This window comes from Rhinatrema bivittatum, chromosome 12 (assembly GCF_901001135.1).
Source record: "Rhinatrema bivittatum chromosome 12, aRhiBiv1.1, whole genome shotgun sequence".
Taxonomy (NCBI): domain Eukaryota; kingdom Metazoa; phylum Chordata; class Amphibia; order Gymnophiona; family Rhinatrematidae; genus Rhinatrema; species Rhinatrema bivittatum.
Genome location: NC_042626.1, coordinates 44081492 through 44105912, shown reverse-complemented (window position 1 = coordinate 44105912; position 24421 = coordinate 44081492). Strand labels below are relative to the sequence as shown.

Sequence of the window (24421 nt, the reverse complement as noted above, 5' to 3'; positions counted from 1 at the left end):
GACTGCAGATTTGGAACTTTATTACCCACACTATGAGCATTTGTGCTCATAACTTTTCAACTTTTCTCCTTTGGCTTACTGATCATTTTGGGCACATTTTCTGCCCTTTGGCTAGTGAGTGGACTGTACTGCTGATTTATTTTGTTAATTTCTCCTCTCATTTCTTGTATTTTTATTTGTTGGGGCAACATTCCAATTTCACTGGCTTTCTTCTGCCATCTCTATTCTCCTATTTAAATGTTTGATGGATAAGATCTGAATTTCTCACTTAGAATCCTTGTTTTTTTGTCAGACAGATGTAGGCCATCTTTACTGTATAGTCTTTTACTGTTCTTAAACATCCCCAGCCTCCAATATATTAGAATCGTTCTTCTTTACACCAGTTCTTGAGCCATGTATTGAAGTTGTATATATGACTTAGTCTTTCTTTTCCCTTTTCCATGGATAGGTAACACATCTGAAAAAGTAGTGGTCTTTGCCATATGCCCAAGCTGCTTCCCCAGAGTCTAGAAATCTCTCTGTATTGCTTGGATACTATTTCTGGTGAGGTCATTTGTCTCCAGATGAATGATAACATTGATTTTATAGTCTTTACTTACTTCTTTAATTGCATTGATTATATGGTGGTTTTCTTACAGCTGAGGATCCTCAAAAATTCCCAAGTCAGTTTCTCTGATGACAGAGTCTCCTAGCAGAAGAAGCTTTTTGTTGTATTGTTTGATGGTATGCTAGGGTTTCTATGAGCATTGTATGTCTTTTCTTTCAGATATTACTTAAGTTTCCATTTCTGGAGCATTTTCATTTTCCAGTGTGAAAAAGGGATTTGTATGGGCATTATTTGGGTAACAGCTCTTATCTTCCAGATCCCACTGTAAACTATTTTGTTCTGGGTTTCTGAATCTTCTGTGGGAGTGTGGACAGATATTCTGGATACAGCACAACTGGGGAGAGAGAGAGTGTGTCTCTGTGTGCAGTGGTTGTCATTTCCATTTCTAGAGCATCTTTATTTTCCAGTGGGGAAAAGGCATTTTGTGTGGGTATCATTTGGGAGCCAGGATGTTTCAGTCTTACTCTTCCAGATCTCACTTTCATCTGTTTCTTCATGAGTTATTGAATCCTCTGTGGGAGTGGGGTGGATTTTCTGGATGCTGCACAGTTGGGGAGGATTTTTAAATACAGACTATTTGTCTTTCAGATGAATCAGCTCCTTTTTTTATTGCAGATATGTGCAAGCAAATGGCACTACAATTGTTACATTGAAAAATAGTCATTATGTTAATTTGTTTTCATATAGATATGGACCTAGGGCTAAATAAGAAAAGCAAGGTCTGAGGTGGGAGGGAGATGGGGTGGAGGGTGAGGGATTTAAGTGTTAAGAGTACTTTAAACCCAAAATGAACTTGCTTCAGTGCTATCCCAAAGCTTCCTTTTCATGAGAGAGCAGGGCAATTTAAGAATCTAGAACTTTAACTAATAAGCAAAAGGTAGAATATAAGCAAGCAAAACAGGTTGAAATTAGTAGCATAAATATTAAAAGCCAATATGTTCAAAGCAATCTTATCCCCAGTTTCTAGTACAATATGAGCTCTAGGTAAGATTTAAATTCATGTACAGTTGGTAGATCCCTTTCCCTGTGGGCTTATAATCTAAGGGCCCTACTTATTAAACATATTTTCCCATAGACCCAACATAGAAGAAAACCTTTAGTAAATAAGCCCTAAAGTTTGTACCTGAGGCAATGGAGGGTGAACAAGTAGTAGGAGCAACTGCAACTTGCTCTTCCCATTTCCCCAAAAGCAAATCACACACATACCCCCACACCCCTGGAGTAACTGACATCCTTTCTCCCCAAGCAACCCAAACACATGCACCCCTGACCAGCGTACCTTCTCCCCCCCCCCCAAAGAGCAACTCACAACATACACACACCACCACTTTGCCCCTCCCCCCCCCCCACTGGAGAAAGTGATCCTTAACCTCCCTCCCAAGTAATTGATACACATTCTTCCATCTCCCCCTCCCTCCAGGCATCTCTAGTAGAGGGTCAGGCAGGCTGCAGGCAGCAGTATGCATGTGCTCAGATCAATGGGACCCCCCCCCCCACCACCACAAGCTGTTTGCGTTTGTCCAGGACTGCAGGTGACACAGTCCTTCCCATGTGTAACAGAGCAGCAAATCATAGGCCGCTTCACGGGGCTAGGAAAGAATGCACAGGAGCAAATGGGCAAGAAATGTGGGCAAGTGCTCGATGCTGAGTTTGGGTTGCCCAAGTGGGAGTGAAGGAGGGTGACGTGTAAAAATGGTAGTCTTTTACTAAATATAGGAGACAGGTCTGCTGGTGCTTAGAACTCTCCACACTCAACAAGTGATGTTCCCTTTGTTGATGCTACAGCCACGCTAAGCCTTTTTTGGAGTGATTAGGCTTCAGGGAGCTTCTGTGTGTAACATCTGTCTGTGTCCACCTGGGACAAGACATTCTTCTACCTGGTTGGCACCATTTCCATCTAACCTTTCTGGGATATATTTGTCTCTGTCGACAAATGCCTGGGCCTCCCTGTTCATTATCCCCAAGCTGATTTATCATAAGTGAGAGAGTGAATTTGACTCCTGCCTACCTTTTCCAATTTTTTTTTCTTGCCAAGCCAGTCAGACAGAAAGGAAATTTCTCAAGAGGGTTGGTAGAAGTTTAAGAAATTGTCTGGCTGGAATATTATTTTTCCATGGCTCAGACTAATGTGTACCTTCTTCAGCTATGTTTATTATAGGAAATGGTTGGACTTAGATTGAGGCATCCTAAAAGGTGAATTTTCAAAGGGTTACTCATGTAAAAATCAGCATTTACATGCATAAATAGCAGGTACGTGCATATCTGCTGTTTTATAAACCTCAAGCATACACATGTAAATAAACGTTCACATGTACATATATGCATGTAAAAGAGGGGAAGTCTAGGGGCAGGCACGTGTTTAAGTTGCTATTTTATAAAACAGAGATTTGGCAACTTACTAGCATATATTTACACCTCCTCATTATCTGGCATAAGTGATATTAAGTATCTTTATTGTGACGTACTGACTCAGTGGGAGGTCTGAATGAACTGGAGTGAGTTCAGGCTGAAGAAGCAGGAAGGTTTCGATGGCCTGAAGGAGGACTTAAGAAAACTGGTGGACTAAATGGGAAAACTAGTAATTTCACTCATGTGCATATGTTAGAAAATGTGTGGATTTACACATGTAAAAAGTGACTTGTCTGGGATAAGTGCTATTTAAATTTTATGTGAAAAAGGAGTGGACTGGGAGGGATCTTCCCTAACCCCCTGCCTAACCTTCCCTTCCTCTTCCCTTCCCTTCCCCTCTTCTCCCCACCTCATAAACCTAACCTACCTTACCTTTTTTTTTTTTTTTTTTTAATTTTGTAAGTTGCTGCTCCTCTGGAGCAGAAGCAACTTGCGCGCACCGGCTGACTGCCGGCGCCCGCTTCCCCAGCACAGCGGGAAATGGGCCGCTGTCCCAGCCTCCTCCAGCCCCGCTCCTCTCTGCCCCTGGACCACTCCTTTCCTTGGGCCCAGCACTTCTGCGTGTAACGGGGGTTACGCACGTGGCCGGGCCTGGCCACGCGCATAACCCCCGTTTTTTTTTACGTGCGCAGCGTTTTAAAAAATCTACCCGTAATTAGGGGATGTGCAAAGAAGTCAGGCTCGCATGTGCCGAGTGGATTTTAAAAGCCGCTGAGTTATATGTGTATATCCCGCAGTGCGCACATTTTGAAAGTTTTCAAAAAGGGGCGAGGCGTGGGCGTGGTCTGGGCAGGGCATGGGCTTTTCAGGGCGTGAACCTAAGATGTGCGCTTAAACATTATACAACTCGGTATGCCGAGGTCCCCTGCTGTGTAACTTTACTTCTGCTATGGATGCTGCGCAAGTTAAAATGAAAAGGAAAGTAGGCAGATCTGCGGGGTTTTAAGGGTCGAGGCTAACTGGGGGGAATGAAGGCTATCAAAACAGAGGGGGGGGGGGAGGTTGGAGGTCCTAGCTCTCAAATGGGTGAACTGGGATGAACTGGTAAAATTGGGAATGGTGTTGGTGCGCACCCCTTTTAAAATCCCATGATTTATGCAGTAGAAGCGGGATTTGCGTGCACATGCGCGCGCTCACTTACAATTTGGTGCACATGTGCGCGTGGCCAGGCTATTTTATAGGATGTGCATATATGCGCACATATGTTATAAAATGGCCGTGTACCTGGGCGTGGGCTGATGTACATGCGCTGGTTTGAAAGTTATTGTCCCTGTGTTTTAGTACCAGAAGGTTCTCAGTGAACCAGGGAGCAGATCTTTGTTTTCTAACAAAATAAAACTTTTTATGGGGCAAGTATATTATATAATTTGCTCAACTTTTTATTCCATTAACTAATCTAGTCCTCACTAAATTGATCTACAGTATTCACTTGCTGTGATTATAGATCCATTGGTGCAGACCAATAATTTCTGCCTTAGAGCAAGGTAGTAATATTTTTACCTGTATAGCACACATGTAAATGGCTGAAGTGTTACATGTCTGTGCCCAGTCCCCAGAGCCAGTTTTAGAGGTGAGAAGCTTTGCCATCCCGTGCCAATCTCCTAAATCTTCCAGTTCCAGAGTTAAAAGACTCTGTATCCCTGTGCCAATCTCCTGAGCCGTCCAGTCCTAGTGGTGTAGTTGTGGTCCATCCCCTAAGTCATCCAGTCCTAATAAATACAAGGTTCTGAATTCCTGCACCAATTTAATGTGCTGCCATTCCCATGCAATAAAAATGAAATGAGAACCAAGTGAGTAATTCTTCATTCTTCTTAGACAGAGAACATCTGCTGATGCTCCAGTGTCACTTCTGACTTCTACACACACACTACAAAACTATTATCATACACAAAACAGTGTTTTACATACAGAGCCTTTGGGAACTGCCATCCTATCTATGTGCAAAAGTACTCATGTAGTATAAATACATGTATACTTTTCTGTGCAAAGGGAGGAGGACTTTCTGGAGGTGGGTTACCACTTATGCTTGCTTGTGTACATGGCAGGTCTGTCTATGTTCTTTTCAGACTCATTTTTTGAAAAGGAACTTTTTCCCTCTGAAAATTGACAAAGCCTGCAGGTAAAAACTACTTGCAGAATTTACAGTGGCTGGTATTTTTTAAAACTGCACCCTTAGAGACTAAAAGTCCATTAAATAATAAGAATAATGAATTAAAAGTACCATTTACTGTAAGCAACACTTCCCTTTCTCCAGCACCAACACGTGGAACAACTGCTCGACAGACGTATTTCCCAGCATCCTCCTGTCTAACCATCTTCAGCGTTAGGAAGTTGTCATTGCTCAGAACCTGGAAGAGAAGGAAGAGAATTGAAAACTGTGTGAGATGGGTAATGAAAGATACAGATTTACACCATTAACACTATGAATTGAGACTTAAGGTTCTCAATATATTTATCCTGGGTAAATGAAAGGGGAAGAAAGTGATAGAAACATTTAAGAATCTCAAAGATATAAATAATGCAGAAGAGGCAAGTATTTTCTGGTGGAAACAAGTTCTAGAACAAGATATTTATTTATTTATTTATTTTATTATTTTCTACACCGGCTTTCACGACCAAGGTCGCATCAAACCGGTTTACATTTAACAGGTCGTGCATAGAACAGAGAACTCGAGCAACTATAACTGGTGCAGGAATTGTAGTTACAATAAACAGGGAAGTACACAACTGGGAGCAGAGGAAGAAGAAGAAAAGAGAATGATTGAGAAAACAAATTTACAATGAATATTTACAAAATATGCAAAATTAAATCCAAATTGGACTGAATGAATGAAGCCGTGAATGAAGTTGATGATAGAGTGATGGTATTTACACTGAGATTATGATGACGGTAGCATGGATCAGTCTGTGACCTGATTGGCTTTTTTAAAAAGCCAGGTTTTTAGCCTTTTCCTGAAAGTTAGTAGGCACGGTTCCTGGCGCAGCTCGGATGGGATGGAGTTCCATAAAAGTGGTCCTGCTGTTGAAAGCGCTCTGTCTTTGAAGGATTTGTGTTGGAAGGTTTTGGCGTGTGGAACATGTAGTGAATCTTTGTAACATTCCCTAATTGGTCTCACAGTAGTGTGTTTTTGAAGGGAATTTGTAAGTTTAGCGGGGCGTGTTGATGGATGACTTTGTAAATGGTGGTGATTGACTTGTACATAATTCTGTAGTGAATAGGTAGCCAATGAAGGGCTTTCAGGATTGGGGTGATGTGGTCGAATCTCCTGGAGTTAGTCAGAATTCTGGCAGCTGTATTCTGCACCATCTGTAGAGGTTTTGTATGTGAAGCAGGGAGACCTAGTAGAATAGAATTGCAATAATCTAACTTGGAAAAGATTATTGCTTGTAAAATTGTTCTGAAGTCCTGGGAGTGGAAGAGTGGCCTGATTCTTTTAAGGATGTGTAACTTGTGAAAACAGTCCTTTGTCGTTTGGTCGATGAATGGTTTTAGGTTGAGATGGTTATCGATGATTGCTCCTAGGTCTCTTACGTGAGAGGTTTGCAGGTTGGCTGCAAACCTCATATCATGATATGAGGCTGAAAGCGGTGTACCACTTTGCCCCTCTTGGTGCCCTGGGCTTTTGATGCCATTCTTCTTCCTGCCTCAGCCTTCACTGGATATCTTGGGACCTTAATGCCACTTTTCTTGCTGTATTGCTCTGTACCTTGTGATTTTAATTGCCAGTGCAGCTGCTGCTGCAAGCCTCAGTTCTGCCTCTGTCACAGATGTCTTGGAGGTTCTTTCCAAATTCCCATCCCTTAAAGAACTTGTTGATTTTTGGTCTTGTTAGCACAATGCTTTACACAATAACCTTGAACAGTTTCAAGCCATCATGGAGTTTTTCTTCAAACTCCCTTTCCTCATGGTATTTACTGATTATTGATCTCATTTGGTATTTAGCCTTCAATAGATTAAACCACAGCAAAAGGCATGGGCAGCAGTAGTGCAGCACCCAAAACCTTTACCACACTCCTCTGTGATTACTGCTTCTCAGGTAATAGAGGCAATATTTACAAAAACTGATTCAGAAGAATTGTCTCCTGGATTCCCTGATTCATGGGAAATTGAACAGCTAATGGCTGAAAAGAATTTTGGGCCTCTAGACAGTAGCATATTAATCTCCAGTAAGGAGGTGGAGGAGGATGATGATACTGACAGCACTGAGATTCTACCATAACAAAAGAGAAGACCAACTTCAAGCCTGAACCAAACCCATCCCTAAATGATGCCATATCGAAAATATATCAAGTGTCTTCCTGGAAATTTCCTCTGGCTTCTCCATGCCTAGGTTTTCTACCAATTTGGTTGGTTCCCTTTGGCCCTCATTTGGAGCCTTGGAATATTCTTGCAACTTTGTGTGGCTGCTTTGCTCTTCTGATAGTGCTTTCAGGATTTCTTGACACTCTTTCTCTGCTTTGAATCTCTATCAATGCCTTGGAGTTTTTCCTGCCACTTTTGGTACTTTCTTCTTCCTTCATGGTGCTTTGAGTTGTTCATGCCACACCTGATGCAGATTTACCCCCTCTTGTGCTGCCTTGGAGGTTTCATGCCAATGTTATTAGTACCTTTGTCCCACATTTGCTGCTTTTCTCCTTTCATAATGCCTTGGAGAACTCCTACCACAGCTGTACTATTTTGTCTCTTTACGGTCCCTTGGGCTATTCATGTAATTTTTTGTATCACTTTGACAAAGTCTTAGTGTACTGGAGTACTCTTCACCCTTCTGATGATATCTATCCACAAGTTACATTAGAAATTATTAGAAAACCCCTAATTTGGAAGTCCAAAATAGGCTGCATTGTTTCCTTATTGACTTTAATGGGAATTGAATGATCAAATAGAACAAATAAAAATTGTTTTTCATTTGAAATAAATCAAATGAATGATTGTAACCTATGAATTGGATAAACAAACTTATATCTCTTATATAAATGCATTTTAGTTGTTTCTATGATTTTTCTTATTTTTTTACAGTTATGTCTACACAAATTTATTAATATTTAATATATTTTAACCATCTATGGCTCTATTTTTATTTTAGTTTTTATTGTAATCATTTTTTCTTTTTTTAATACGTTTTTACAGTTTTCCCCTTTTTGCCTCTCCCTCCAAAGCCCTTTACTTATAATACATTCTTCCTGTACACTTTTCCCTTCCCTTCCCTCTTCTTCCTCCCCCATGTCTTTCTATCCCCTCTCTATTTCCCATTCCCCCTTTACTTTTCTTTCCTTATCCCTTCTCCTTCCCCTTTTTTTATTGTTTTAAGAATATTTAATATATTTTAAAATTATTTTTAAAATATATTTTACATTATACCTTAATATTTGATTATTGTATTATTTATAGTTTTTTTAGGTCTTGAGTAATTTTATATATTTGGTCATATATCTTTAGGTATGCATATACATTCTATCAATCACATATTTGTGTGGTTTCATTATAGCATTTAAAATGATTAGAATGTCTTTTTGGTCCTTTTATATGAGGCACATTTTCCTTGAGACCTGACAGTTTTAGCATAGTCCCACTTGAATGCAAATCAGCAATGTCAATCAAATTTAATGCTGACAAAAAGAATGCCAAATGATTTTAAAACTACAGAATTTTTTCAGCAGGATTGAGATATAGTAGGCAAGATTTTTTTTAAGACAAGTTATCTTTTCTGTTAAGAACAAGTTCTTTAATGACATTAAATAACTGTTCCAAAACTCTGCATGATGCAATCTAATAGCTTATATACACAGGATCCTTTATAGCTAAGATCTCCAGTGCTTTTCAATATATTTATAAATGATCAGGAAAGGAATACGACGAGTGAGGTAATCAAATTTGCAGATGATACAAAATTATTCAGAGTAGTTAAATCACAAGTGGATTGTGATAAATTGCAGGAAGACCTTGTGAGATTCGTCTGGTGCTACATAAGTCAAGGCTTTGGTGGGTTTGGAATAAGCTGAACTTTCACAAGGAGTTTTAAGCAAAGAAACAAAAAAAAAGAAATAAAAAATTGTTTATTGGGAATTTTTTGCTCACTATAAAATGGTGGATGGTGGTAAGTTAATGATTAAAAGTGAATACAAGACCATATAAACTGCCTGGATGGCAGGTTTGAAAATGGTTAATGATATGAAACTACTACCATTCCACTTTACAAATTATTTGTGTTACATATAAGTAGAAGCAGATAGGTTCCCGAGGTACAAAGTGTGGAAAGGGTTACGGGTTTTGTTAGTTTTAACATTAAGTATTGGGACAGTTGTTTTATGTACCATTCCCCAGGTCTTGTAAAACTGACTCGCTAAATTTAGTGACAGCTTTTTCCATGTTATCATTTGATCTGCAAAGGTTATCCTGTCTCCACAGGTATTTTCTTGTTTGTTTACCGTTGTCCTGCTTTCACAGAGTCCCACTTCCTCAACAGCCTTTCTGTTTCTGTTTGCTAATACTCATGCTTTACTTACATAAAATTCTTTCTTGTCCAGTATACTGCCAACTGGCGATCAGCCTGCATTCATTGCTTCTGCTGTGCTCAGAGCAGCTAGTTCTAAAGGGTGGACCTCTGACTTGGAAGCAGGGGATCCTGGGTAGTTTTCCTGGTGTGCTCAGTCAACTCAGCCCGGCCTGTATGCTTTAGCAGTTAATCTGGTCTAGCCCTGACGAATAATCCTCTTTTTACCAGTCTTCATTTTGTTGGGACCCAGACTGCTTGGTTGCTGTTTCCTCAGGTTTAGTCACAGTGAACCTTTGTTTACTTGTTTTACTTTTCAATAAATCTGGATTTGAAGAAGCAGCCTCTTCTGTCTGTGAAGTGAAGACTGAATTAAGCTATCTGAGTTACACATAGGAAAGATGCAACAAGAACAGAGTAAGAGTTGTTTATTGTTGGTGATGTTAATATACATGCTCTAATTTGAATTATCAACAAATAGCCTTCATACTCGTGCTGCAGGGCATATTAGATTCAGTTGTTGCTAGTGAAAATGTTGTTACTGAAAGAAGATTAAGCAATGTGATCAATGTGCCATGATCTGATCATTTGCTTACTTATTTTACTTATAAACATATGAGGGAACCAGATTTTAAATGTTATTTGGCACTGCAAATATCAAAACATCGTGCTAAAGATCCACTGAGGTTTGTTGATAATTGGATTTCTAGAGCTGATGAATTAGACTACACTACAGTTATTACTTTAGTTAATTTTTGGGATATGTCAGTTTCAAAAGCTCTTAATACCACTGCCTCTTTACAATTGTTAAACATAGAGAAGGGAAAAATAATTCTCCTTGGTTAACTGCTGAGATCTGGGAATTTTAGAGGAACTTAGGAACCGCTGAGCATAAGTGGTGGAAAATGTATTCTGAAGAGAATAAGGAGGCATATCTTATTCATGTAAAACTCTATAAACAAACAATTAATAAGCCAATATGTATTATTATCCTCTAAAATATAGTCAGCAGTTAATCAACCACAAACGCTTTTTACAATAGTAAATTTGTTGTCAAATTCTGGCTGTATAATCCATGTATGACAATTGTTAAGTTCTTGCTAAAATTGTTATTATAAAAAATTATAATTTACATTCTTATTTAAATTTGATGAATTTAGTTGAGTTGCCAATCCCTGAGGATTGTGAAATAGTATTATGGGAAATCTTTCACCCAGTGCTAGAATTAATGTCCCCTGTGAATACTACCTTTTTTTTGGATCCATGTCCATCTTGGTTAATCAAGGCTAGAAATGATTCACTAGGGAATGTTCTGTCTTCGCTATTAATGCCTCTCTTTTGAAAAGTTGATTTTCTTTGACCTTAAAAAGGCAATTCTGCACTTAGTGTTACAAAAAATTTGGATCTTGGGAATTTGGGCAATTATCAGCTGATTTCAAATCCTCAATTTTTAGGTAAATTGATAGAAATAACGGTGCTAACAGTTGCAGGAATTTCTAAGAACACAAGAAATGCTATGCTAGGTGAGACCAAGCTCCATCAAGCCCAGCATCCTGTCAGGCAGAGTTGCAACTACCCAACAGATCCCATGAAGTGGATCTGTTTCCTGTTACTCATTCCCAGGGATAGTAAAAGCTTTCTTTAGTTTACTTGGCTAATAATATTTTATAGGCTTTTCCTCCAGAATTTCAAGCCTACAATCCAGATATTATCTTTAAGAGAAGGCCATGCCATCTTGAAATCCTGCAAAGATGTAATTTGAGTGTACAAAGAACTTAAATGAATGGAGTGATCCTCCAGTTCCTTTTCTTGCTTCTGGAACTTAAGTGAGGTCTAAGATGTGAATGAACAAAACTGTGAAAGGGAGCCAGATAACAGTTCTTGCATGCTAGACAGGAATGTAATATCATCTTCCAAAGTTGTTAACTGCCATCTTGATTCGAGTCACTTTTGCACTTGGGAGCTGGAACAGGACCAGAATACAACTTCTAAAGGGAACCATACAAATTTTCTGCAGCTTTACTTGCTCTTCCTACAGAGACTCCAATTTGAGCTGTGCCTACAGCACATATGCTTTCAACAGGATTCCTGAGATCTTCATCCCCTTCCCTGCTTTGGAGATTTCAATGGGAGAAGGACTCCAAACCCACGATTACATCCTCCCCAGATAGAAATGCTGACTACTTCTTCCTCATTCACAATATTTGGGCAATGGCGGTGAATTATGGGCCTCTAGAATAAATGAGAGGCCACAATCACCCAAGAGTGCCATTGCAGCACTACTAAGGCTCTCTCCTAATTCAGCCCTAACTGAAGAGCCCGCATATGTAGAGACCCAAGAGCTGTCAGAATCACTGCGGGATTAGCCCATGTTTTGCCCTTCCATTTCTTTCCCATGGAGCTGGAAAAAGATAGGAAAAGGAAGAAAAAACCACTAGACTCAAATCTGTCTGGGAATTTGCCATCTTGGATCCCTCCCTTTGACCTTATGCAATGCATGAAATGCAAGCCAAGATAAAATGTAACTGCTCCTTTTAGTTTTTTCTAAGTAATTTCCTCATTCTATCGAAGTCTCCCTCTTTAAATGTAAATGCTACTGAAGTAGTTTTACTTAATATTCTTCCTCCAGTTATTATGTTATATTTGATTACATAATTGCAAATATACTTCCCTCTAAATCATGAGCTTTTGAGTAGTTGTCGGCTTTTTCCCATGATCTAGTTTAAAAGCTGCTCTATCTCCTTTTTAAATGTTAGCAACCTTGTTACACTCTGGTTACTGTGGAGGCCATCCTATTAGATGCATGGCTGTTCATCATAATAGTGCTGGCCGTAGAGGAGGAAGGTGTCAATGTGGTATCACATTGGCACCATACTCTAGGAGGATAGTGCCATTTTAAAAGGCTGGGACCTGGATAGGAAATAAACTCTATATTAATGAAATTAAACCCTGCTACCCATCCAATGGATTTAGTAACAATAAAGACTTTAAAATCGATTACAGACATAATAGTGCCACACATAACAAAAATTATCAATATATCGCTCGAGGAAGGCTATTATCCCTGGTCCACTGAAATGCGTAGCAATCAGACCAATATTATAAGCTTACAAAACAGGCCAGGGTCGAATCTACCTGCAATAGCTAAAATCCTAGAAAAGACGATTCTTTCTCAATTGTCAGACCACCTTGAAATAAATAATATTTTATTTCCAGAGCAATTTGGTTTTAGAAAGAATTATAGCATAGAAACCCTATTAGCAGCCTTGAACGATACAACTGTGAGGTTTTGACGCTGTTCGCATTTATCTGCTAGTCTTATTAGATTTGTTGGCTACATTCAACACAATGGATCACAATATCATGATTCAAAAACTGAAGGAGATGGGTATAGGGAAAAAAGTGTTGAAATGGTTTATGTCTTTCCTTTCAGGACGATCATATCAAGTAAGACTAGAGGGATGTTTATCTGAGATAACACAAATGGAGGCAGGTTTACCACAAGGTTCAGCATTGTCTGCGATGTTATTTAATATATACATTACCTTTATGCTGGTTACTATCAGGAATGGGCATTAATTATTATGTATACGCAGATGACATACAATCATACCAATAGAAATCTCAAGTGAAAACTCACTAAAATTACTTGAGATATACTTTTCATCAATTAAGCAATTATTGAAATACATGAGATTAGTTAGTCAGAAATAATCCTTTTAAAGAGGAAAACTCCATCTACATCCTCAAAACCAATAGTAACAATGAGTGATAGGACAAAAATAGAAGTATCTGATCATGGCAGTGATCTAGGTATTGTAATTGACAGCAATCTATCAATGAAAAAACATATTAGCCAAAAGATAAAAAATGGTTATTACAAATTAAATATTTTAAAACGTCTAAAGCCTCTTCTCTCATACGATGACTTCAGGACAGTGTTACAAACTCTAACATTGATTATTGTAATTATTTATTATTAAGTTTACCTACAAACACAATCTGTCCACTTCAGTTGTTTCAAAATGCAACAGCTAGAATATTATTAGGTAATAAAAAATATGACCATATTACATCTATATTAAAATCATTACACTGGTTGTCAATTAAATTTAGGTCACAATACAAAGTCCTTACCATCATTCACAACATGATCTATAACAATAACACAGAATGGCTGAATGCCTCATTACATCTTTATTGTAAAGCTTGTTGCTGCATTGTGGTTCATTGTAAACCGAGGTGATGTTCTGAACGTGCCACGGTATATAAAAACCTCTAAATAAATAAATACATAAATACATTAATAAATAAAATGTTCCGAGTAGAAACTTAAGATATGCCAATAAAGGCCTTCTTCAAGGTCCAACAGTATATGGAGCACATTTAAGAGAGGTCAGAGAAAGGGCACGTTCAATTGCTGGACCAAAATTTTGGAACACAATGCCAGTTGATCTACGTACACAGAAAGACAGCAAGCAATTTAAAAAAGATCTTAAGACATGGCTATTCAGTTTAGCATAAGTTTAGCATAAGACAAACAGAAATTGCAGGTTGGAAGAGACTCATTGTAGCTATTTTGTTTTAAATGTAAATGATGTATTTTATATTTGAATGTATATAATTTTAGGTTTTTGATATAATGTTTTTATTGTAAATCGCTGTGATTGTTAATTTCAGAATGACAGTATATCAATAAATAAATATGAAATATGAAAGTAGGCATCGCTCCTGCTATTTTTCACTCAAGATCCAGGAAGGGGATAAGTGGGGGTTGAAGTGCGAGCCACACAGTTTATAAAATACCATTTATTTATGTCCTGAAAGAACACATTTATAATAAGAACATAAGAAATTGCCATACTGGGTCAGACCATGGGTCCATCAAGCCCAACAGTGGCTAATCCAGGGTACCTGGCAAGAACCCAAACACTAAGTAGATCCCATACTTCTGATGCCAGTAATAGCAGTGGCTATTCCATAAGGGGCAGATTTTCAAAGGGATACGCGCGTAACCCCCGAAAAGCTGCCCCTTCCACCCCCTGTGTGCGCCGAGCCTATCTTGCCTAGGCTCGGCAGCGCACGCAAGCCCCGGGACACGAGTAAGTCCCGGGGCTTTCCTGGGGGGGGGGGGGGGAGGCGTGTTGCGGCCGGTGCGTCATTGGGGGGCATTCCGGGGGTGTGGCCGCGGCCTCCGGACCAGCCCCCAGACCAGAACATGGTTGGTTGGCAGGCGTAACTTGTAAAATAAAGGTGGTGGGGGGGGAAATAGTTAAGGCGGGGGGGGGGGGGGTTAGATAGGGGAAGGGAGTGGAAGGTGGGGGTGGGGCTGGAAGGAAAGTTCCCTCTGAGGCTGCTCTGATTTTGGAGCGGCCTCGGAGGGAATGGAGGATGGCTGCGTGGCTCGGCGCAGCCTTGCGCGCGCTGACCCTGTATTTTATAACATGCGCATGGCAGCGTGCTCATGTTATAAAATCGAGAGTAGATTTGTTCGCGCTGGGTTGCACGAACAAATCTATTCCCGCGCGCACCTTTTAAAATCTACCCCTAAGTCAACTTGATTAACAGCAGTAAATGGACTTCTCCAAGAACTTCTCCAAACCTTTTTTAAACTCAGCTACACTAACTGCAAGATCCTCATCCTCTGTCAACAAATTCCAGAGCTTAATTTTACGTTGAGTGAAAAAGAGTTTTCGCCGCTTAGTTTTAAATGTGCTACTTGCTAACTTCTTGGAGTGCCCCCTAGTCTTTCTATTATCCGAAAGAGTAAATAACTGATTCACATCTACCTGTTCTAGACCTCTCATGATTTTAAACACCTCTATCATATCCCCCCTCAGCCGTCTCTTCTCCACACTGAACAGCTCTAACCTCTTTAGACTTTCCTCATAGGGGAGCTGTTCCATCCCCTTTATCATTTTGGTCGCCCTTCTCTGTACCTTCTCCAGTGCAACTACATCTTTTTTAAGATGCGGTGACTAGAGTTGCACACAGTATTCTTAGTGTGGCCCCACCATGAAGCAAAATTCCCTTTTAATCTTCATTCCATTGCTAATAATTCCTAACATTCTGTTTACTTTTTTGACTGTCAAAGCACACTGAACAGAGGATTTCAAAGTAATAAACTAAACCTGTAATCTAGAATGAAACCTGTATAAAAGGACATGATTTATCACTTTCACCAAATAATATTGATCACAAAATTATGTTACCGAATCTTTATGGCACCTATGTAGAATGTATGTTCCAATACATTAACTAACCTTAATTTATGTGCCTTCCTGTAAACCGTTGTGATGGTATTTAACTTAATGACGGTATAAAAAATATTTTAAATAAATAAATAAATAAATAAAGATCACAATGATGCCAAGATTCTTTTCCTGGGAGATAAATCCTAATATAGAACCTAACATCATGTAAGTACAGTTTGGGTTACTTTCCCCATGTGCACCACTTTGTACTTGTCCACATTAAAGTTCGTCTGCCATTTAAATGCCCAGTCTTTCAGTCTCGCACGATCCTTGTGCAATTTTTCACAATCTATTTGTGATTTAATAACTTGGAATAATTTTGTATCATCTGCAAATTTGAACACTTTACTTGTTCCCTTTTCCAGATCATTTATAAATATATTAAAAGCACTGGTCCCAATATAGATCCCTGAGGCAGTCCACTGAGAAAACTGACCATTTAGCTCTACTCTCTGCTTCCTATCTTTTAACCAGTTTGCAATCCACAATATGTCATTGACTCCTATCCTATGATTTCTGAACCCTGTCCACAGATTGCCCCTAGAGCACCTTGTTTTTCCCCTGAAAAATATATGTGCCATACTTTCTATTCTGTCTGCTCTTTACTTAAAGGCATCTGGCTACTTTAGCATTTATTGTAACTTCTCTATTGGGATGCCCTAACATCGCTGTTTTGTTAGTATCCTTCTTTTGTTAGTATCCTCCAAACTTATTTCATTCTGAACCATGTGCTTCTGAGCAATTGTTGGCATTCTCCCATCATCTAGTTTAAAAGCTGATCTATCTCCTTTTTAAAAGTTAGAGCCAGTAGCCTGGTTCCACTCTGGTCAAGGTGATGTTCATTCTGCTGGAATAGGCTCCCCCTTCCCCAGAATGTTCCCCAGTTCCTAACAAACCTAAAACCCTCTTCCCTGCACCATTGTCTCATCCACACATTGAGACTCTGAAGCTTGACCTGCCTCTGGGGGCCTGCACATGGAACAGGGAGCATTTTTGAGAATGCAATCCTGGAGATTCTGAAGTTCAGTTTCCTACCGAAGAGCCTAAATTTAGCCTCCAGAAAATCCTTCCTACACCGTGATAGTCAGCTCCTCCCCAGTACTCTCTAAAATCTTATCAAGGTGGCATAAATTAATTATATATATAATGTACCGATTAGACCATGGAACCAGATGTGCTGACTGTATCTCTCACAAATCTGTTCAATCTGGGGTAGGGGAGGATTTCTGAGGGACTAGAGAGAGCTGATGTAATTCCACTACACATAAGAACCAAGAGGTGGTAGGCAACTACAGACTCATAAGGCTAAAAATTCTAATTTCAGTGGCAAGCAAAACTATGGAAACACTACCAAAGAAAAAGATGGCACAGCTATCTGGCTAACTCCAATATTCAAAGCTAGCTGGATATTTTATTCAGCTAACTCTGGAAAGCTGTAGAATATTCCTAAAGTTAGCTTGCTAACTTTAAGATAGTCTGGTATATTCAGTGGTGTGATTGAATATCCCACCAAAGTTGGCAGGGTAAGTTTATCTGGCTAACTTTGTAAGTCTTTTGAACATACAGAAACAGAAGAGATGCAGGGAGGAACACAACCAGCAGGATCAGCTAGACTGCTGATGTGAGGCAAGATGGCAGCCTCAGAGGGCAAGAGATCATGGAGATGGGAGAAGGGGGTAATAGGCAAGGGCAGATGCTAGGGGATGGAAGTAAAAGGCAGGGGAGATGGTGGGGAGTCCAGAAAGTGAAGCCAATGGTGATTTATGATGAACAGTGAAATTGGAGTTGAAAAGAGCAGAAGGAGCTGAAATATGCCTTCAGTGTGTTATGCTAATAGCATAAATGTTTATTAATTATTTTTAATATATTCTAAACTGACTTGCTCATCCATGGTGAAAAATATATTGGGACTGTGTATGGATAGAAGGGCTAATTATGCAACATAGTAAATACTAAGACAGTGCTAAGGGTTCTTTATAATGATAACACATGTCTCCTACTAAATATATAGGTTCAAACCAAACACACACCATATTATGTTCTAGTCCACACATGTTCTAGTCCACACATGTATCATACAACTCTTTATTGGACTTTGCAGATGGATGGAACACTTATCTCTGATGCAAATTGGTTGGGAAGGTGTAAGAAGAAAGACTCAGCACGACAGCTCCCTGATGACAGCCAGACAGGATGGAATAAGGAAAAAGGACATGCATGATAATGGTTTTCTGCTGAGTGCTGGATAGGAAAGAATAAGAAATGAGGCTGTGAATAATACCTCTGTCCTAAAACTGGATGGGAAAGGAATAATGAGAAAAGAGAGGATAAATAACATCTCAATTGCAGCCCTTTCTGTGATCTAACTGAAGTGTGCTTTCACGCACCAGAGGAAACAGGAGAAATTGCCCTTTGGAAAAATTGCTGCCCTCATGACAAATACTGGCCATAAAGAAAGGCAACCTCTGCTAAGCCTCCCTGAGGTACGTTGCCTGCGTTGGTTATTGCTTGCTCTTATCTGCATATTTGTGGATCTACAGATAGAGATGGGTTTAATAGAAACTTTACAAACCAAGGGATTGAATTCAGAAGATGAAAAATGACTGTCAGCATTTTAAAATGTCATCACTCCTGTCTGTGACATGGAAATCAAGAAGATCAGAAAAAGCGGAGACGTGCTTTCTCTCCTTCCCTCACCCCCACATCACCCCTGGTTTATTTTATAGGCAGACTCTGAAAGAAATAACTAAGTGAAATGTTCTATAGCATTCCAGCCCTCTCTGCTTAGCTCCATCTCTCAAGCATAGATACCCAACCATCTGATGAAACAGATTCCATTAGATCCAAGTCAGTGATGACCAGCACCGTCTTTTCTTATTGTTATTCAAGTTCCCCATCTTCCAAAAGTGCCAATGACTTCATTGCCCTTTTAGAAGCTAGGAAAGAGCTATACTAGTTTAAATTGTTAGAACTGCATTACTAATACTTTGCAGCTTCTTGGAAAAACTTTAACCTAAACACTTTTTGGCAGAACTGTTAAATCATCAGAGGCAATTTAGAACCCATCCTGTTTTTCTTAAGCTTTCATCTCTAAAAATTTTAAAATTTGTAGTCCTTTTGTACATAAAAAAAAGAAAACGTTACAGACCCCAGAATGCACAGATGAGGGAGTTAATTAATTGGCAAGCTGAAGAAGTGTAACACAACAAAGGTGCATCTCATAGTCTTCTGGGGGGACATAGTCAAAAGCCATTTAGATGGATAACGGGAAAGTTATGCGTCTAAATGGCTTAGCCGCATGTTTAAAAGGCTTTATCCAGCTAAATTCCAGCCAGAAAACAAATTATCTGGCTATAGTTTAGCTGGGTAGGTCAGGGGCATTCCTGGGGTGGGAGGCAGGCATTCCAGGGAGGAGCGGAGTTAGCCGGTTAACTTAACTGGCTACCTCTAGATATGCCTTAGGGCAGGTCTAAAATTAGCCAGACACCACATATCCGGCTAACTGTAACTTATCCGGGTATATTCTGTGGTGCAGCTGCACCGCTGAATATCCCGGTTAAGTTAGCCTGGATATGGGTATCTGGCTAACTTAACTAGCCGCTTAGTGGCTGAATATTTAGCCCCTTGTGTTTTATGCTCGGTGCATACCAGTTCATGGCTCTCTTGGTACAGCTATCAGGAACTCTCCTTATGAATAGATTTGGCTGAAATTTTCAAAGAAATGGCACCTTGATAAGAGATATATCTAATAAATTTCAGCTGAATGCATCTCCAGAGACAATTCCCAATATATGTATTCAGACAGATGGATAGACATAGTGACAGCAAAAGGCACTTTGCATTTATAAAACATTCCTAAAAGCACTCAGAAGGAACAGTGCTAGTGGTGCTAGGAAGAAGACATAGATTTGAGGCTGATATTTTAAAAATCTAAATGCCATTCGTTAAGTGTTAGGAGCCTATATTTGGCCCTTTAAAATTTGTTCCGGGTTGAGTGCCTAAAGGTAGGCACATCAAAGTGGGAGTAGCCAAGGATAGGGGGATGTGAGGAATCTAGTGCTGATTTTCAGTTCTAGGTGCCTAACTTGGGCGGCCACATCTAGGCTCTGCTAGAACAGGCTTAAATTTGGCCAACCGCCCTTCCCCTACCTTTGGAGTTACAGAAAGGTAGTATGTGCCAAGGGATTTTTCAGCTACCCAGCCCTCCTGTCTTCAAAAAAATATGTGCGCAAGAGATCTACCAGCCTCATGGAACCCCCATCTGTCTCCAGTGCTCTGAAAATGTAAGCAGACTAGCCGCCAGCCCCCCACATCATCCTCACTTCTGACCCACCTCTGGCCTCCACTGGCACTTCTCCCTATCTTCCCCAAGCCTCCCCCTGGCTTGGCCAAACATTAACAGATGAATTTTCAAACATTACGCTCGTAAAAACGAGCATTTGTGCGCATAAAATAGCATATACGCAAACACATGCTAATTTCAAACCTGCAACTTATGTAAATCAGGTTCATGAATAAAAATGTGTGTAAGAAAGGGGCGTGCCAGGTGCACTTTGGGGAGGGGGGGTCAACATTTACACAAATAAGTTGCTATTTTTAAACTTTGCAAAGTGATGCGCATATGTCTTTTACTTACATATATTTATTTCTGCTCAATATTTGGTATAAGTGATCGCAAACATCGTTAAAGTGAAAAAATTACTGAGTAGAGAGTCTTGGTGCAAATGGGGAGCCTTCAGGCTGAAGAGCCAGGAGGATCTTCATGAGCTGCAGATGGACTGGGCAAACTGGTGGAATAATTGGTAAAACTGGTTATTTCATTGCCGCGTGCATATTATAAAATAGAGATATGCGTCGTTTAAGGTTTTCGGGTCGAGCTGCAGTTTGGGCGCCTTGTGGAAAATGTCATTTTCCTGCGGCTTGTTTTTTTTTTCGGTGATTTTCCACAAAAAATCCCCAAACCACCCCCAACCCTTCAAATTTACTTAATTATAACCTCCCCCACCATGCAGATCCCCCCCAAGACTTACTGAAAGCCCTGGTGGTCCAGCAGGGTCCCGGGAGCGATTTCTCCCTCTCGGGCCATCGGCTGCCACTAATCAAAATGGCGCCGGTGGCCCTTTGCCCTTACCATATGATAGGGGCTACCAGTGCCATTGGTCGGCCATCTTGGCGCCGGCCATCCATTGCTCCTACCATGTGACAGGGGCTGACCAATGGCACTGGTAGCCCCTGTCACATGGTAAGGGCAAAGGGCCACTGGTGCCATTTTGACTCCTGGCAGGCCTGATGGCCCGAGAGCAGAAGATCGCTCCCGGGACCCCCGCTGGACCACCAGGGCTTTCAGTAAGTCTTGGGGGAGATCGGGATGGTAGGGGGGGTTGTAATTAAGTAAATTTGAAGGGTTGGGGTGGGTTTGGGTTTTTTTTAAAATAAATGTGCCCCTCCCCCCACGCTAACCCAAAAAACGATTTTCCATGAAATTTCGGGGAAAGCCCAATCATTTTTCGGGTCCTCCGATCCCTGCCAAATTGGACAATTTCGTTGAAATTTTCCAATTTGGCAAAAATGAATGCACATCTCTATAAAATACCTCACTTACACTTGTAAAAGCTGACTTACGGGGGTTAAAAGCATCATCTTAACACAATTAAAATCTCTATGCATCTCCTTTTAAAACCGGAAGTCCAAATACATGGGTATATGATTTGCATACACTTATTCAGCTAATTTCCAACTTATTTGGCTAAGTAGTGCCTTTCCCACTACTTAAGACATACAAAGTTGAACTGATTCAGATAAGTAGTGGCATTTATCCAGCTATATTCTGATTTATCTGGCTAAGTAGCAGCAGGCCTACATAGCCAGATAAGTTTGAAAAGCGCTACTTGTCCTTTTAAGTAGCACTTTTTGGACTTATCTGGCTACGTGCTGCTATGTAGCTGGATAAATCAGCATTTATGGAGATAAGTCCTAACTTGAGCGGCTCGTGAATTTTACATTTTTCATTTTTGCATGCAAATGTATTTGTATTTTATAACATGCGCATATCCTTTCCATGCAGGTTATAAAATACAGTAACAACTTTGCATGCGCCCATATGCACATGTAAATGGGTGCACATAAGCCGTTTTCAGTTATCCTCCTTGTGCATAGTTTTGACAGCTCCAGTCACTTAAATATTCATTTATTCAGTGCATTCAGTGAATATTTTAGACCAATCCCCATTCAGAACTCATTTTTAAATGGGGATTGGTCCCTGTAGTGACAGTCAAAGCTACCATACTTAATATTCATCTAAGCTGGAAGGAGATGACATTATTCAAGCTAAAAGCTTCTCCCCATTTCAAAATGGGCATAATTCTCAACTGATTTGCAGGTGGCACTATACAATGACATTTGAAGAAAGGGCAAAGAAGACCTTAGCACAAGAATCTGAACAGAGCATTTTCTACAAAGCCGAACATCACCTCCTGACATCAACACAATTTAATTTACTTTTGATATTAGGACCCCTCAGATATCCACAATGAAATATAAAGCACAAATTAAAATGCAAAGTAGATACTAAGTATACCAGAGACAGCTGCTTTACAAGTCACCCATTTCTTTTCCAGCATTGACCAATGGCCATCTTTCAGGCACAGTCACTAACCAATCACAAGAAAACTTTAAGAATGCTTAATGACATCAGTGAGCTGCTAAAAGTCTACCCAAGAAGAATATTTTCCTCTGTTGAAAAGCACCGTGACTTCTCCAGACAATATATGATTGCATCATGAGGCACATCATGAGATAACAATGAGTAGCAAGGCAGCTTTAATAATGGCTGAAGTCACCACAATGTACTCAAGCTCCCAGGAAATATAAAAATTTGAATTTTTAAAACATTACACAAGCAAAGGGCACTAATTCCAGGGCATGCCTCCTAGGTGCTGAAGACAATTGTCCAATTACATACAATAAAAGCAAAATGTAATTCATTATTGAAAAGTTATTTAAAAATTTATATTTTCTTATTTTGAAAGCAGAACACATTTTAAAAATCTGCCAGGATTTTTCGAAAATGCAGTCCATGCCCCTGGATGTGCATTAAAAGGGCAATTTTCAAAAGTTGAAAATGTCCCACCCCTGTATGCAGGTAATAGTAGGCAAATTGTTCTATGATATGCCTACTTTCTGCATTTTTGTGGAGATGGTCCAGGTTAAAGACAGGCCAGGGCGTACAGTTTTAGTGTTAAAAGTACCTGCAGTAAACACAGGAGCAAATCTCTATAGGTACTTTTTCCTTGAGAAATTTTCAAAGGACAAGTAGACTCATACATTTCCTTTGAGAACTAGTGCAAAATATATGGGTAAAAGTACCCATGGATTTTGCACCTGGCTGCAGAGTTTTAAAAACTGCTCCTAAATGATTTTGGCATGCTCCTGCAGGTGCTGAAGGCTTAGGACGTTTCTGTCACAATGAAATCAGGGCATTTATAGAACTTTTAATGAAACACCAGGTCAGTTTTATTTACTTAATGCGTGTCCTGGTGCATTGTGGGGCAGGAGAGACCGACTCTAGTACTGGCCATGTCTCTATACATAACTGCTAAACTCAATGGTATGGATAAGACCAGCAAGCCCATACATCTCTTTGAGAGAACTGTTAAGTGTGCATGTTGTCAGGGGGGATCTGACGCTTACCACTCCAGAGCCCCGCTTCATCCATACGATGGTAAGTGAGGGGTTCCCTGTCCATGCGCAGTGAAAGACTGCATCTGAGCCCAAGTCCACCAGGAGCGACTGTGGTTCTGTGGCCATTCTGGGTCCAACTGTACACAAGAGAGGGACCAAGAAGACAAGTAACTAAAAAGGCAATGTCATTATTCATTGAATTCTAACTCACTATACAGTTATTGATATGGAGGTCACTCAAAATAGCCATTTTTTAAAGCCATTTTCACCTCAGCCCTCTTTAAAGTTTTTATTGTTATGTGTTCCTGTTTTGCTTCGATATTTTTCTTTATCCATTTTTATCTAGGTATAGTTTTTGTTTTACCATATAATATATACCCTTGTCTATATTAACTTATTAAGTATCTCTCTCTTTATTTCCTTGAGGAGAACCAAATGAATGCAGGTGTCAGACAGAAAATTCTGAACAATAAAATTTACAACTATATGTTTGTCACAATCTGGTCTGTGCCAAAAAGAACCTCAAACATAAAACACAAAAGAATACTTTGGAAAACCAATACAATTTGTTTTGTATTGACTTGTATTATTATTTTTATTATTTAACTTCTTTTACTATACCGACACTCAAGACCAGGTCTTATCGTACCGGTTTACATTAGAACAAGGGGAAAAAACCAATTAACGTATAAGTGGAAATGAGAAGTTACATTAAAACAGGGAGAGTAAAAACATGGATGTCGGAAGATAGGACAGAATTAAGTAATCAAACAATAAGTTAACAAAAATTCCAAACTATAAATTAACATAAAACAATAAATTAGTAGTACAGAAACATGGATTATAGTCAGCGGAAATATACATGGAAATATATATATATGGAAATATATACAGCTGAAATATACATGGTATGTCAAATGGGAGGAGTGGTGGGGGTGAGGGGAAAGGGTGGGTTGAGGTTGCGGGGGGAGAAGGGAAAA

The 24421-nt window shown here is 39.7% G+C and overlaps 1 protein-coding gene across 5 annotated transcripts in view; it reads right to left on the bottom strand.

Moving 5' to 3' along the window:
- KIRREL3 (kirre like nephrin family adhesion molecule 3) overlaps positions 1–24421 on the bottom strand; it is a 1312393-nt gene that overhangs the window by 99084 nt on the left and 1188888 nt on the right. For all 5 annotated transcript variants that reach the window (XM_029572739.1, XM_029572737.1, XM_029572738.1 and 2 more), the window contains 2 exons: positions 23451–23578; positions 5238–5364 (listed from right to left, as the gene is read on the bottom strand). In XM_029572739.1, the coding sequence (XP_029428599.1) occupies positions 5238–5364; positions 23451–23578 (255 nt within the window). The remainder of the gene's footprint in view (positions 1–5237; positions 5365–23450; positions 23579–24421) is intronic.